The 14,572-nt window shown below is 52.1% G+C and overlaps 3 protein-coding genes across 3 annotated transcripts in view; 1 reads left to right on the top strand and 2 right to left on the bottom strand.

Annotated features, from left to right (window-relative positions):
- The window catches only part of LOC100905002 (cytochrome P450 3A29-like), a 1,796-nt gene extending 555 nt beyond the window's left edge, over window positions 1-1,241 (top strand). The window contains 2 exon segments of the mRNA XM_029111665.1: window positions 1-16; window positions 18-1,241. The exon segment at window positions 1-16 is cut by the window's left edge and continues 323 nt beyond it. Of these exon segments, the coding sequence (XP_028967498.1) occupies window positions 1-16; window positions 18-848 (847 nt within the window). The 3' untranslated portion in view covers window positions 849-1,241.
- Window positions 1,242-3,231: 1,990 nt separating this feature from the next.
- LOC114828259 (uncharacterized) lies at window positions 3,232-7,905 on the bottom strand. The gene is made up of 9 exons (XM_029111671.1): window positions 7,874-7,905; window positions 6,343-6,507; window positions 5,938-6,154; window positions 5,578-5,815; window positions 5,262-5,459; window positions 4,852-5,096; window positions 4,598-4,723; window positions 4,027-4,499; window positions 3,232-3,919 (listed from the first exon to the last, which is right to left on the bottom strand). The coding sequence occupies exons 1-9, from the start codon at window positions 7,903-7,905 to the stop codon at window positions 3,547-3,549; spliced, it is 2,067 nt and encodes a 688-aa protein (XP_028967504.1). The 3' UTR covers window positions 3,232-3,546.
- Window positions 7,906-9,561: 1,656 nt separating this feature from the next.
- On the bottom strand, window positions 9,562-14,111 carry LOC100904859 (heat shock factor protein 2). The gene is made up of 8 exons (XM_029111670.1): window positions 13,995-14,111; window positions 11,619-11,888; window positions 11,191-11,493; window positions 10,867-11,105; window positions 10,577-10,703; window positions 10,113-10,370; window positions 9,739-9,985; window positions 9,562-9,614 (listed from the first exon to the last, which is right to left on the bottom strand). The coding sequence occupies exons 2-8, from the start codon at window positions 11,847-11,849 to the stop codon at window positions 9,562-9,564; spliced, it is 1,458 nt and encodes a 485-aa protein (XP_028967503.1). The 5' UTR covers window positions 11,850-11,888; window positions 13,995-14,111.
- Window positions 14,112-14,572: the final 461 nt, after the last annotated feature.

The raw sequence follows: 14,572 nt of genomic DNA, 5'->3' as shown, positions 1-14,572 counted from the left end.
ATCAGGCCGAGAACAGCGTTGTTGATTTGGCGCACGCCTTTCCGTTTCTGGGACCAGTCTTCGGCTTCCTCTACCGGAGCTTTGGGACCGGCGGGATCATAAAGGCTATCTTGGAGAACTTGGATTACGCTATAAAATTACGTCGCGCAGGTCAAGTCCCAAAGCAGCCAGATATCCTGCAGCTTCTGCTCGATGCTCAGGAGACCACTGGTAAAATAAACGACAGGGAACTCATGGCGAACTCGTTCATCTTTCTGGTAGCGGGCTTCGAAACCAGTGCGACCGCGTTGGCCTTCATCACACAGGTTCTCGCCGCGAGACCCGACATGCAAGAGAGAATCGTCGCCGAGGTAGAAGAGCTCTTCCCCGGGAAAACTGAACTCTCCTATGAAGATCTGAACTCTCTGAAATTTCTTCAGAATTTCATCGACGAATGCCTGCGCGTCTATCCGCCCATCGTCTTATTCGTTTCGAGGCACTGCTCGCGGGACATTACGATCAATGGACGATTCTTCCCGAAAGGCTGCAGCGTCGTGATCCCGGTGTACCACATACACCACAGTCCAGAGCACTGGGATGAGCCGGAAGAGTTCAGACCTGAAAGATTCGCCGCGGATGCGAAGCGACCTCTGCACGCTGCTCAGTTCCTCCCCTTCGGTTTGGGACCCCGAATCTGCATCGGCATGAGATTCTCTCTGTTCGAAATCAAGATGGCCATTGTTAAGATGCTCACCGAAGTTCGACTCGAGCCCGGTGATGGTTTCGAATCGACGCCCGAATTGGAAGTTCCCAGCGTCGTCATTAATCCGAAGCATGGTATACCCGTGAGAGCGAAATTTGCTCGTTAGGGAAGCTATCGTCGGCGAACTGACTGAGTAGGAATCCGAGACAAATGCGCGGCCTTGCGAAGGAACCGAGGGACTGAGCTCATTTCGGTCTCGACGTTGCAGCGGGGATCGCGGAATTTCGGTCACAAGGATGTACATGACGCTCTATCAGTTATTCAATCTTCGAGGAAGCGAGAACCTGGAAGGTGAAAAGTATAGCCTAAGCGGATGACGGATGATACGTCGTTCCTGACTGAGGGCTGGGACGCTCTTGATGTCTTGCGGAAACATTCCAAGTACCTGAAGCTATGAGAGTACAGTGCTATCTCGCAATTGGATTCGTTAGTGAGACTCTGGGGGGAACGCTCCCTGAAGTAAGATTGAGGTTTGATTATTTCAAAGTGAACCGATTCAGATCAATAAATGTATTCGTTGTGGGGGTTTCCCCTCGGAGACCTTCCCGTCCGAAGCCCCCTTGAAAATGTCAGGTTCATACTCCGGTAGTAGTACTGCTACTGAGGTACCAAGATAGTATTACTACCTCTCCGCTACGGATTGTGAGTTTCCCGCGGAGTATCGCCCTCCTCTCGGATCGAGGATCCCTCGAAGCCTAGCCTCATTGAAACGATTCTCTTACTTCATCAATTCGGGGATCGAATCGCTCTGTTCACATGTCCATCACTCCGAGATGTCGGTCACCGGTCGGGAGAGAAGACTGACATATCTGACGGACTCGCCGGAGTCTTTCGGACACTTCGACGCCAAGGTTCGAAAATCGTCCGCGAGTTGATCATCATGACTTCTGGTTATGTGGCCCAATCTTCCCGTCGAGAAAAAAGAATCCTATACATGTAAAAACGTATGCTTGTCTGTTTGTCTGTTTGACAGCGCATGTGTAGTGAGTCCATCGATTCCGAGTCGCCGGGAGCGGCGACCGGGAGCGCTAGTATATAATATAGCTTGGGAGAGGGAGTTCCTGGGGAGAATCGAGACAGTTATGAGTGAGGATCCTCCCCAGAGGCTTATCAAGCATACACTCATTGCTCTCTCCGATGGGCATTTACTGTACCTCTGTCGGAGAGTCGCGTGTAGCGGAGGCCCTTCACTCTTCCTATTGCGCGCTCAGCTGATGCGACACGTGGCACTCACTTGCGAGGCCGATGAGTTTTCCAGTCCCTTCCCGTGAGATATTCGTTGAGTAGCTCCATAGCGTCACACTCGAGACGAGCAGACGGGGCTCAGACGGTTTACGTAATCTGCCGACTCTACCCTCGATTCCCGCGGGGTGGATATAGAGACCGCATTGATCTGTTTCCGGAGAGCGGCCTGATTTACGCCTCTTCCTTGTCCCCCGTTCTATTCGGAAGCCTCGGTCGTTTCTCTCCTCCCACTCAATCTGCGTCTTCGCGGCCGATTTGGGGTCAGCTCGCACTGGATAGAGTGGCTGTTTTCTCGAGAGTAAGAAAATAAAAAGAAGCGACGTGGTAGACGGCATTGTTCGTGGACCGAGTTTCGCTATCGGAGAGATTGGAGCCAAAACTCATTGATTCAAAGAGCGCTCTTGGGCGCATCTTTTGTTAGCCTTAATTGCTCGAGATAGCGAAACTCGCGAGTCTCGGGTTTCAGCACGCGTAGACGTTAAGACGATCCTTAGTGAGACTATCGAGTCCAAAACTCGTGAGTCACGGGTCCTGTGGGTAAGACGACCGCGAGCGGCGGCGATTCCAGCTCGCAGGCGAAGGACCGAGATCGTACCCTCGCGTCCACTTATCGGTGTTTTGGATTCATAACACGATTCCGTTTAGTTTCTGAGATTGTCGCGAGGTTCATTATTCATTCTCGGACTTGCGAAAATTATTCGGCGTCCCGCGACGATCGTGGAGAAGCGACGATGTAATTCCGCTATGGAAGCGTCGCTAATCGAGTTTGCGTTCGGATGGCTCTCCGTCCGCGCTAGAACATGGAGATTGGCGAGACGTAAAACCCGATCCTAGAATGAGAGAATCTCCTCAGAAGACCCCGTAGCCTGAGGATAGTTCTCGGAGAATTCGCTGAACAATACTCTGCAGAGCCGGGAATCCCGCAGAAGCAAACAGGCCCTCGATGGTCTCGCTAGGTACGTCAACGAAGATTGTTTCGTGGCTGAAAAATCGGGAAAACTGAGATTCGTGCTCATATCCCCGTTCGCGAAGATCCATCCCCACGGCACCCTCGTCCAACTCCGGTTCGATCGGTCGAGGGCGGGTCAACGCGGCCCATTATCGGAGATCGAGGAGTCTGGAACCTCATTGCTCGATCATGATAACCGGAGGGGAACCCATGGTGAGACTCGGGCGGAGCTTTTTCGAAGGCGATCAGCGGTCTCCTGATCGAGTTTAAGTTGAAAACAAAACCAGTCCGATACTCCGGCAGTATTTTATTCAAAATAGAAGGAGCTTCGGAACAAGATTGACCTAGGATATTTGCAGGAATTCACCCGTGCGAAAAACTCGATTGTTCATAATCGTTCACGTCCGTCCTTAGGAACGCGCGCTCCGAGGCGTACCTGCTCAGTCCGACCGACGCTTGATAAGACATTGGTCGAGCGAGACGTTCGCGTTGGTTGGTCAGAGATTTCCGTTAGAGACAGACATTGCGGTGAGTCGACTGCGAGACACATGGGTAGATGACAGATTTTCTGCCAAGACCCGAGAAAGGTTCTTCCCCGTCGTCGAGGTTTTTAGCCCTTCCCGCGACCCCCTCCCCGCCCACCGCCCCGACCGCTTCCTCGACTGCTCCCGCGACTATAGCCACCGCTGCTTCCGCGGCTGTAACCACCGCTGCCACGACTACTCCCACTGCTGCCACGGCCGGAACCATACGTCGTTACCGTTTTCGTTACCGTTTTCTCCACTTTCACCGGTCGGTGAGGACTTGAACCTCTCGAGCTCGAAGTTCCAGATGCGACGGGCGCAGACTTCTGATTTGTGACGCCCGTAGCTGAAGGCGCCGACGGCGCCGAGGGCGCCGATGGAGTTCCGGGCTTTGCCGCGTTGTATCCAGGATTATGAGCCGGCTGGACCAGATAACCGCCCCCTGCGGATCCGTACGGACTGTGTGGAGCGGACGCGTGAGCGCTGTACGGGGGCGGGGGTATCCGTGGTGCGGGGCTGAGGGGTAACCCGAGCCTGGATAGCTGGCGCGAGGTGCCGCGGGATACCCTGCGCCGTAGTTCGGATAGTTCGGATATCCGCCGGCGGCAAAGCCCGGATTGATGTTCGGGGTGTAACTCCCAGCCATCGTCGGATACGGGGCCCCGGATAAGGTTTTTCTGCCGCCGAAAAGCCCCGCCAAGCCCGACGAGTACTTGCTGCCGGCAGCCGCTCCGAAACCGGGCGATCCGAAGCCACCACCGTGACCGCCGCCATAGCCGCTCGAGAGTGCGTGCATTGCGTTCAGCTTTTTGATCTGCTGCTTATGTCGATAGTGCATCACTCCGGCGACCGCGGCCCCGACAACGATCGGGTTTTTGAGAATCTTCTTGAACGGGAACCCGAAGCCGAAACTCGGCAACCCACCATAGTAGATCCGTGGGATACCGAACGCTGGTCTGATGAACAAGGGGCGTGTGTAGTAACCTCCGTTCGGTGTAGAGTCGAGTGCTATCGAAGTCCCTGGAGCAGCTGCTGCAATCTTTAAGGCGGGACTTTAAGGGGCCTTCCTCGGATGAAGACATTTATGATCGTACTTCTGCTCTACATTGTCTCTCTGATGTTTGCTCGAAAGCCCACCTTGGCCGCGAGGTCCGACGGTAGCTCCTTGCAGCTGGCGAATAAATCAATACTGTTCGCTAGCAAGATATTGGCAGGCTGGTTTTGGAAGCAGAAAGCCTCGGCTCCTCGAGGCAGATGGTTCTTCTGCAACGTGGAGTTGATGAAGAATTATCAGAGAAGGCTCCTGCGCTTGAGTTTGCGTACACTGATCGACCAATGCGAGAATATCCGACCGGCGGAAGCTTCTAAGTGGACAGGATCTATTGCCGTACCTTCCTGTCGACGGAACCGAAGCAGACCCAGTAGTCTCGTTCGGCTACAGCCCACTTCGAGTTATCCTGGGACCTCTTGATTTTCTTGAAAGTCACATCCGTCCCGACCTTCAACTCTACTTCCTTCACGGCTGTCAGGTTGAATTCGTTACAAAAATTCTCGAGATACTGTTCCCCGCTTTCCTCAGCCCCATGAATGAAGATATTCGTCTCGAGTCCCGGCGCGACGAGCGTCTCGTAGATATCTAGAGGAATTCAAAGTTCCACACATTAGCGTCTGTCCGCGTGGGGGAGCGGGGTAGATGAAGAGAATGTTCGGTAGCTCGACTGCTTAGCTATCGTTGATTATCGAAATTATATATGTTTTATGGATAATTAGCAAATCGTGGGATGTCGGGAGGTCGCGGTACCGAAGTTATGGATTGCGTTTTTGGAGAAGGCGAGGAAGTCTGTCCCGTTGACTCCAGTGAGGACGTTGGTTTCCGCTCCGGGATCGTCATGGTTGAAATTTTTCTCGACAAGCTTCGTGAGATACGGATAGGCCTCGAACATATCGGGCAATATGTTCCAGTCGTAAAGGTTCGGAGTTTCTCTGCGCAGATGCGATACTGAAAAAAAGCGGTCGATCCATGAGAATCCGAGTCGGAGGGAAGGTTCTGGCGGAACCCTCCGCGAACATATCCCGAGTGCGAATATTCGAGCGGGGACCCGAGTGGAGAGACTCACTTATCCTGGGCCAGTTATCCGATGTGAGTGACATGCACATAACCATCTGACCCTGTCTGCGGGCCTCTTCAGGGAACGAGTATGTTTCCTTGAAAAATTCTCCGAACCCGTCCAAACTGTGTACGAGCCATGCTCCCGAGTTCGCACCGAAGAGAAGAACGCCTTTAGCGACTCCGTTCGTCGTAGTGTTTGCCAAGTTCGCCGGGGGCCGATCGCTGTACGCCAGAAACGTGAGATTCTGCGACGATTGAACACGACACACATTACATTCGGAGCGACTGAAGGAGTGCCAGGTCGGCCCTCGATAGATCACCGCCCAGACGAGGAAATCGACTGTCGTCGCTGCTCATGTCAAATAACCTTTTCATTGAGAAATCCTCTGGGATACTTGAAGAGCACGTCCAAGGTGTTATATAGAGCGTTGTCTTTGGTCGAGGTAATGTCGTAGAACATACGCATCCTCACAGTCGCGTCCAATTTCGTCGCCGAATCAATGTAACCGTACTGCACTCCATTCGAAATCGACTCTGCTGTCCCCTGGGACATCGCCATGGCAGGAACTTTGTACATAATTGACCTGAGGAGGGACATTATATGAATTCGTTACGAAGCTCCGACATGCTTGCTTCGATTGACACGCTGCGAGCTACGAGAATCGGAAACTGTCTCCGCCCCGGGCACCCGAGCGAGTGCTCAGCGTCTGAAGATAATTCGATCGCTCGGAAAATTCCCGGATTGGAAGAATCGATTCCCCATGAAACCGACCATTCGACCTTGTTGCCTTCTGGGTTACGACACCACATGTCGGAAAAGTCCCCCGGTACGAAAGGAACGGGCGGAACAGGCTCCACCGGCACGGGAGGCGGCACAACATTCACCGTCTGCATTATCTGCAGCATGTCCAATGGACCGAAGTCCATCTCGAAGCGTCTGAAAGCAGAGGTCACTTTCTTTTCAGATTCGGCCCATGAATGTATCCAATAGCATGAGCTCGACAGAAGCTTATAATTTCCTTCAACTTGTCCACCTTCACGAAAGGGAAATCTCACCGGGTATTGTTCTCTTTCTCTCACGGTAGTTCAGCCTATCAGACATACAGGATACACGGATTGTACGTGGAATACGTTCGATGCAGCTCGCCGGCGACAATGAATAACTCACCTCGGAGTGGTCTAAATGACCCTGTATTAAGTGTGGGCTTCGTTTACGACGGAGGGCTCTTTTATTGAGACCTCCTCTCGCACAACAGCACCAGCAAACAACGTAGAATAAGGAGAGGTAAAAAGGAATGTCACAGGCTAGCCGTTTCCTGGACGTCGCTCACTGAAAAAGTATACTCTGTCGTTACCGTACTGAACTCCGCCGCCACACAGGCGTAAAATGGAGCGTGCGCGGCGGGTGAAAACTGCCCTCTCATTCTTCCGAACATCGAGCGTGTATCAAAGTTCCTCAGGACGGTAACTCTCCCAAGAATCGGGCCACTCATAGACATTGGATCGAATCGATGTCTCACTCACTCAGACAAGCGTTCCCCGAAAACTGATCCTCTCCTGGCTTCCTTCGACGGACAATGGCGGGATCAGAATGCGAACTGCTCAGCTTGACGCTCCGGAACATTTCCCCGCGTTCTCGCGGGCGCTGGTTGTTTATCAGGAGTCTACCGCGAGGACCCGTCGATTCTGATGGCGTCGATCGGATGGCCCACACAGATTGATCCACGATCTTGATTGTCCGAAATCATCGTTCATTATGCGAGAAGAGAGAGGGATCAGAAAGAGTTGGCCATGAGCTCCGAAAAATCTCATTGATAGCCTCAACGGGATTCATTGTACTTGTAGCCAGGAGTTTCATCCAGATATTAAGTGGCCCATTTTTTGTTCCAGAGAGATTCCGATCGAAAGTGGACAGCACAATCGCGGTGCCTCTCGACTACGCAACTGATGAAAGATTCTGGGATGATGGATAATGATTCAGTCCGCGAAGAAGTCAACCGCAGTAGAAGAATATCATTTCCGGTGAGCTCCGGCTGTCGGAAGGTCGGATAATAAAGCGCCATCGATTTACATACGACTTGAGGCTTTTTCCCTCGGTCGAATCCGTCGCTTCGTGATTTCACTTTCGGCGAGCGACTTCTCGAGAATCGAATGAAAAGTGAATTCTTCCAGTTTGACAATTTATTCTCTCTAATAGGTAGGTGTATATATATAATTTTTCTCGATTTCACTCATTACCCTCTCTCGTTCCATCGGTGAATGGCGCCAGACTTTAGCACGGACTTTGTTTCGTTCTGCCTTACCGTTCTGATTTCCCGCAACCGATTACAACCATTTTCGTTTCACGCCGCTGCTCAAGCCCGTCTGACGGTTCGCGGGTTTTCCCCTGTTCAGTCCGTCTTCCGAACTGTAGTGAGTATTAAAATACATGTTTCAATCAACGCTTGCAAAAGTCATCCATGTGGAAACCGCTCTCTTTTGTGGTTGACGCTTGTAAACGGAGGCAGAAATTGAAATCTGCGCATCACATCGGCGTATGTAAGTTTTCTGTTGTGGCTGCTCGCAGCTGTAGCTGACCGCAGGCTGGATCGGACCCTCGCGATACTGGCCGAGTCCCGCATCTGAGCTCCTTGACGGGACAGTCGACCTGGCGAGGGACGTTTGGCGGACGAGGGACGGTCGCAAGAAAGCGGCGACGGCAACGAGCGAGATCTCCCGAGCCGCTCGGCCGCGAACATTCCAGAAGTGGCGTTCGGGGGCGAAAGCCACTTCGTTTTGGGACTGTAGAATGGCGCTTATCCAAGTGGTACTCTGCCTTGACCTTAACCTGAATGAATACATCAGAGAAGCTTCCCTACATCATAATAACGAAACAAAAAAAAAGTTCTCAAGACGAGAGTGGGGGAAGAAATCTGCTGCTCGGCATACATATAATCAACGCACGGGCAAGAGGGTCGGGGTGGAGGCGGCACGTGAGGAACTTCTGGCCAAAATGTGTGAGAAAAAAAAACTCAATAGCGTGAGGAAATTATATTTCTACAAAACTGCGACGACAGCGAAGATCGAGATGCCTCACCGGAACAAGCTCGCTACGAGGCGAGCCTGCATCCAATGGCGAATAATTTTCGAGCCCGAGGACTTTTTTCTGATGGCTTATCACTTAATGAATCCCGACTTGGACCCGGCATGCATCGACGAGTATTTAGAGCTCCTCGAATCGTCCGGCTGAGCACCAATCTCTCGACAGACCGATTGACCGTTCGACAAATTGATCGGTGCGTCCATCGGAGGACTCAATCCTCACTGTCACGCGCAGCGGCTCATGTGTCGGAGAACATCTTCAATAACATCACGATCCGTGGATGGTGATTCGAACTTCCATATTTTATCACGTCGTATCTGTGTATTTCTATTTGTAATGTATGCCTCGGTTTGCGGTGCACCAGCAGTGAATATATCTCGTGCCTATCGATAATCTGCCCGAGGAGATCCTCCCAAATCCGATCAGCTCGAAAACAAAACGACGACGACGACGACCTATCAGCTTACTCAGAGAGACGGACAATTGCTTGCTCGGAGCGACTGACGTCGTGGCTTCTCTGTGACATACGATGTTGAGGACCAATTGTTTCTCGACATTATCTCATCGTCCGAAAGCGTGGATGTTGACCATAGAACTGCAGTAGCGACGGCAGTAAGGATGGCGCCCCTCGTCGACTAACATCGTCGAAACAGGGAGTCGCAAAGCGATCGAATCGGTCACCCGCTTACGAAGGAGTCGACGAACATGGGATTGAAGAGACAAAAATAGACAGAAAGCTGTGTAGTATACCACCGAGGGCTCGCTCCCAGGATTCCAACGACCTTTGCTGTGCTTCGGGAGGCCGCGGTATACGATAAAGCTTTTGAGAATAATGTTGGAATTTCACCACGACGACGTCGGTTCGGGCTCGGTCTGTCGATCTTCAATCATCTGTTGAGATTTGCTGCATTACAACATGCCGGCCGTGGTCAGACTCGCAGGCTCCATCACGGTCTTCATGCCTGAAAAAATTACGCAGAGACGTGAAACCTTCGCGAAGCGGTCTGGTGAGAGGAGAATTTCGAATCAAATCCCTAGATCGTCTCCAGGAGGCGGAGCGAGAGTTAGCGTACGCCTCCGACTTACCCGCGACGTCTCTCTGGAGTTTGGCGCACGTGAGGCTAAGAAGTGCTCGAGCTGTGTTGTGTTCTCTCGAAGTTGAACCACTCAGAGCAGATCGAATGTCATCGTCTCCCTCTTCGTCATCGTCGTCGTCGTCTTCGTCATATTCGGCCGCGGGGAGGCTCAGTTCTTCGACAACTTCTTCAACAACCTGTTCGGCTTCGAGATATTCACCGCTCTCGCCGATGTCTTCCTCTATAATCTCTTCTTCCTGTTTTAGCGAATCAGAGAGAGAGAACATCAGCTTTGCGCCATGATCCCGCCGACCTTTATGCATCGTGTCTTTGAGTCTCTTGCTCCATGGAAGCTATGCGGTATTCCCCTTGACCAAGGCTTACTTCTTTGACTTCGTTCTTGACATCCACGGCGGGTTCGAAGTTCCTCGACAATCTTTCGACTTTGACTCGTTCCCGGGCTGCTCCCACAGACTGACCGCTGAATCCGTTGTTCAATTGTTTGAGGTCGAAAACGAACTGGCGGTTCGACAGTCGGATGGTTCCGTCTCGTTCGTCATCATCGTCCTCCTCGTCATCGATGGCGGAATTCGCAGCGGACCCATTGGAGAAATCATCTTTACTTTCCGAAATGCTTCTGACCTGTGTGGGGAGAGAGCGTTATGAAGTTCGAAGCGCGTCGCCGTATATGCCCTTCAAGCTCCTCGAAATGCCAGACATGAGGGTGATCATTCGGGTTTGATTTTGAAATAATCTTCAATTATCCTGAATTATTATTCCGAATCGGAATCATGACAACTCGAGCGGAATGCAAGAGCTTCATTCTCAAAGACGGAAACGCCACGTACCTTCCGAATGAATTCCTCCGCCACCTGTTGGTGGAGAGACGAGCCGGAAGAAAAACTTCCTGAGCGATTGATTGGACCATGGCCGTGGTTATTGATCGCTGCCGCCGATTCAGACCGGACCCGCATTCTGCAGAGAGATCTTGGGATTAGGATCACGGTCACTCGTGATCAGAAAAAGCTGCGAATTCCTACAGACGGAAGAATCGAGAGATTTTCCACCATATACCTATAGCATATCTTGACCAGCGACAACTCCTCTCGGTAGCGTGTCTTGGATGGGCATTCATCACCTTTTCGATTCAACATGTTTCAATTGATGTTGCGATTTTCGTTTCGATTTCTGTACTACGAAATCGTTCGCGTTTCCGGTCCCTGACGATAGGTCGCCCTCGATGGTCTCTTGCTGGACAGCACACGGAATGATGAGGTCCGCTTGATCGAGATCGACGATGCCATCTTCAATCACCTGTTCCGTGGAATTCGATGATTCGGACTCTGATGTTTCGGAGTCGGAGCTCGTCGTGGTGGTCTGGAAAACACGGAGAAGCTTTTATAGCTTGACGGCAAGAAACTTGTGCGCCAGGCGTTCCACCTATGTAATGAATGAGATGGACGGCCCGATTCACCGCGCTTACCCTTCTACGAGGTTCCCTGCGAGGTCGCGAACTCGTACGGTTTTTCTTTCCGTCGGGTTTAATGCCACGCCGATTTACGTGAAGAAGGAGATCGGGTCGGTCCGATCGAAACGATTCGTGATGGAAAACCGAGTGGTTCGAGGCCGGGAGGAAAGAAACTTCCATCTGGACACCATTTTTCGAATTTTTCGGGACCTTTCGGAACCCGTAGAGATTCAGTTGACGCACGAACGATGTTATGTTGTTTGTTTTGAACAGCCGTTTCGACGCATCCAAGTATTCCTGGGGAGACCAGAGGGACATGTCGGGAATAATTTTCCTGACGCAGGACCATCAGGACCGCGAGCGATTTTCAGCAGTGAAGTTGGGCCATTGGCCACAAGATCAGCCGCATAGGATAGACGTACCCGCTCGAATATCTGGTAGTTGATCGCGATCGCCTTCCCATGATGAATCCATTGTATGGCCCCGCTCCGGCAATCGGTGACGATCCGCCAGAGCTTGAGGGGGAACCGCAGGTTGGTCAGATTGCCGCTCAACAACCGAGAATCGAACTCTTCCTCAGGACAGCAGACTTCCTCTACCGTTTCCACATTCGAGTCTTCGGTGACATACGACGAATCCACGTCTATAGACATAATGCTGACAAGTTAATGTCAGAGGCCGCTCATAAAACACTGAAAATATATAATCCGATTGTTACTACGCTGAGTGAGTCCCGTCCGATTTGGGCTCGTGGACATATTCGCAGAAATCTCGCAGGTTGACCTTTCTGCATTCCCCGCAGCTCTCGGTGCACATCCCAACGGAGAGAATCAGGACATGTACCGGAAGTTTTTTTATTCAGTGAATCTCAAGAGCTTGGAAAACATGAGTCGCCCGGAGCTCGGATTACTTCTTTTCCGATTCGCTCAACTTCGGACTCCGTCCAGCCGAACATCGTCAATATACTGTCTGATACGGATACCTAGAAGTGGACGGAGTTCGATGATCGCTACGGCGGAATCCGTTCACGCCGACGTCGTATCCGACGTCCACGGAGTCGCGAGCCAGGGAAGTGGCGACCGATCGAGCTCGACGGAAGGCTGGGTCTTCGAAGCTTCTCCCGGAAACCTTTCGAATGCTCCTCCGCTCGTAGACCGTCTCTCGTTTCCAGCGGAGGCATCCGATTACCGCGACGGACTCCTGCGGTATCAGACCCTCGCGACTTGGGTTTCTCCTCTATCCTCGCTCTCGATTTCCTCCTCTCGTTCGTTACGCATAACGCTGTCGAGGCGAACGTTGAGCGCATACCGGGGCGGCATAATGAGACTATACGACAAATGGTCAATATGTCGATACCGCGTTGTCGTGAGACTAACAGCACCGCGAGCGACGGCAATAAGTTGGCGGCTCGGTAAATGTCGTCTACTGAGTCCGCCTGCAAGCATACCGCGTCCGTTCAACGAAGGGACTCACTGACGGACGGACGGACGGGCCAAGCCACGAGCCCGTCAGTGCGCCAACCGGCTGGCCGGTTGGTCCGTCGGTCCGCCAGCCAACAAGGTAGTCAGACACAGTCTGGCAGTCAACATCGTAAACACAACAGAGGCGGCCGCCGGAGCCATACTCGTCCATTCTCGCACACAGCCAGCACCACACCACTAGCGGCAGCGCACAGAATATCCAAGCGGATCGCTATAGACGGGAACAGCAGCGAACGCTGGAACGTTTACCAGCTGAACAGCAGCTAGAACTCGGCCGGAAAGCTTCATTCAAAGTGAGAGCCATCGCTGCCGATCGCAAGCCGAGCTCTGAATTGGTGGGGAAGGAGGCTTCCGTCTCCTTCGTTGCATATTTGCATCGCGAACAGCCGACGAGTACGTCTTTTTGCCTTGGATTTCCATAAACATGGGCCCATACTCGCAGGGGTGGGGAGAATACGGAAGCCCTCGTACTCGTACAAGGCCGTAGGCGGACTCATCCACCATCGACGAAACAATTCGAGTAAATAAACAAACGAACAAACCGACAGCACGATAATCTCCGCGATCCACCTGGGTCTAGCGGAAGGGATGTCGAATGTATAATTCATCGAAAAATGAACATCCGGCATGTATAATTGATCGATTCGCTTCTGCTCAACAATCAGCTGAGACTGACAGAGAGCACCCAGGAGCCTGAATGCGGTGCGGTGAAGTGCAGGGCACATCACTGCATGTGTGCCGACAAATCGAACCGAACGTCAACCCCTCTCAGCGATTCATTCGACTGCCCTGAACATTTATCGGAGGAGTTTCGCGAGAGATGATGCGGAATTTCAAAACAGCGCCGATCAAAACAAAAACGCTCACAGAAAAAGGGCAGTGATCTCCGAGAGCATCACCCTCGCCCCCGATCGCGATGAAAGCAAGGTCGATGAATGTGGTTCTAGAAAATCTCATCGGCAAGACATCAAATCAGCATCGCTGAGCTCGATGAGTGCATTCAATGCGAAATAAAGAGTTGTCAATTCGTTCAGCTTTCTGGCTAGCGCAGAAACAAGCGTCTATCGCTTTAGGCCTAACGCTGATCGGTGAGCAACGCCAAAATCTCGGTAAAAACAACTTAACCCGCTCTCATCCGCGCGGGAACGTCATAATGCGGATGTAGAACAGCCCCGTACGCTCGAACTGAGCGCATTTTTCGCGTATTTTCGCTGTTGCGGGGGCCTGCGGCGTTTGGAACGGAACATTCGAAAACAAGTTTCGGGAGTAATTTCATGAAATTCTGACTGCGTTCGACGCCCTCGGACTCCTACTTACGGTTGCGGCAGAATCCAATTGACGTCGAACTCAAAAAAGCGTCAAATCTCTGATTGTTCTCGAGCTTTTTTCGCGAAAATCGAACGCTCCGAGTGCGCGGAGAGAAGGTGACGAGGAGTCGCTGGAAGCAGCGGATGAGAACCATCAGCGCCGACTTGTCCCAGTGGCGAGGCGACCCAGGGCCGTAAGTAGCCGCTCGCGACCGGTGTTGTCGAAATTCCTTCGGTTTGAGCCGCGGTTTTCGTCGCGCATGGAGATTCCAGCTCTCGAACACCGAGTTCCTGTCGGCGATTCTGGGCCATGACTACGAAATGGAGGGCAACTTGGCCCAACTCGCGTCCACTTTGAAAAATGGCGCCAGATGAGCCCCACCAAATCAGATGTGGAAGACGGTGCCTGTTGACAAGGGAACGTTCGTTGCTTTCGCTCGTCTGTGTGGTGTCGTCTACTTGCATCGGTAGCCGAGTTTCGACTGATTGATGTCAACAAATTGAACGGTGCAACTTTCATGGTACGTTCGGCGACCACTCGTCGATATAATCATCGATCACGATCGTAAGGTATCGCTCAAGCATAAT

Source organism: Galendromus occidentalis, unplaced genomic scaffold (genome assembly GCF_000255335.2).
Source record: "Galendromus occidentalis unplaced genomic scaffold, Mocc_1.1 scf7180000077459, whole genome shotgun sequence".
Taxonomy (NCBI): domain Eukaryota; kingdom Metazoa; phylum Arthropoda; class Arachnida; order Mesostigmata; family Phytoseiidae; genus Galendromus; species Galendromus occidentalis.
This window is presented reverse-complemented; position numbering and strand designations above follow the sequence as displayed.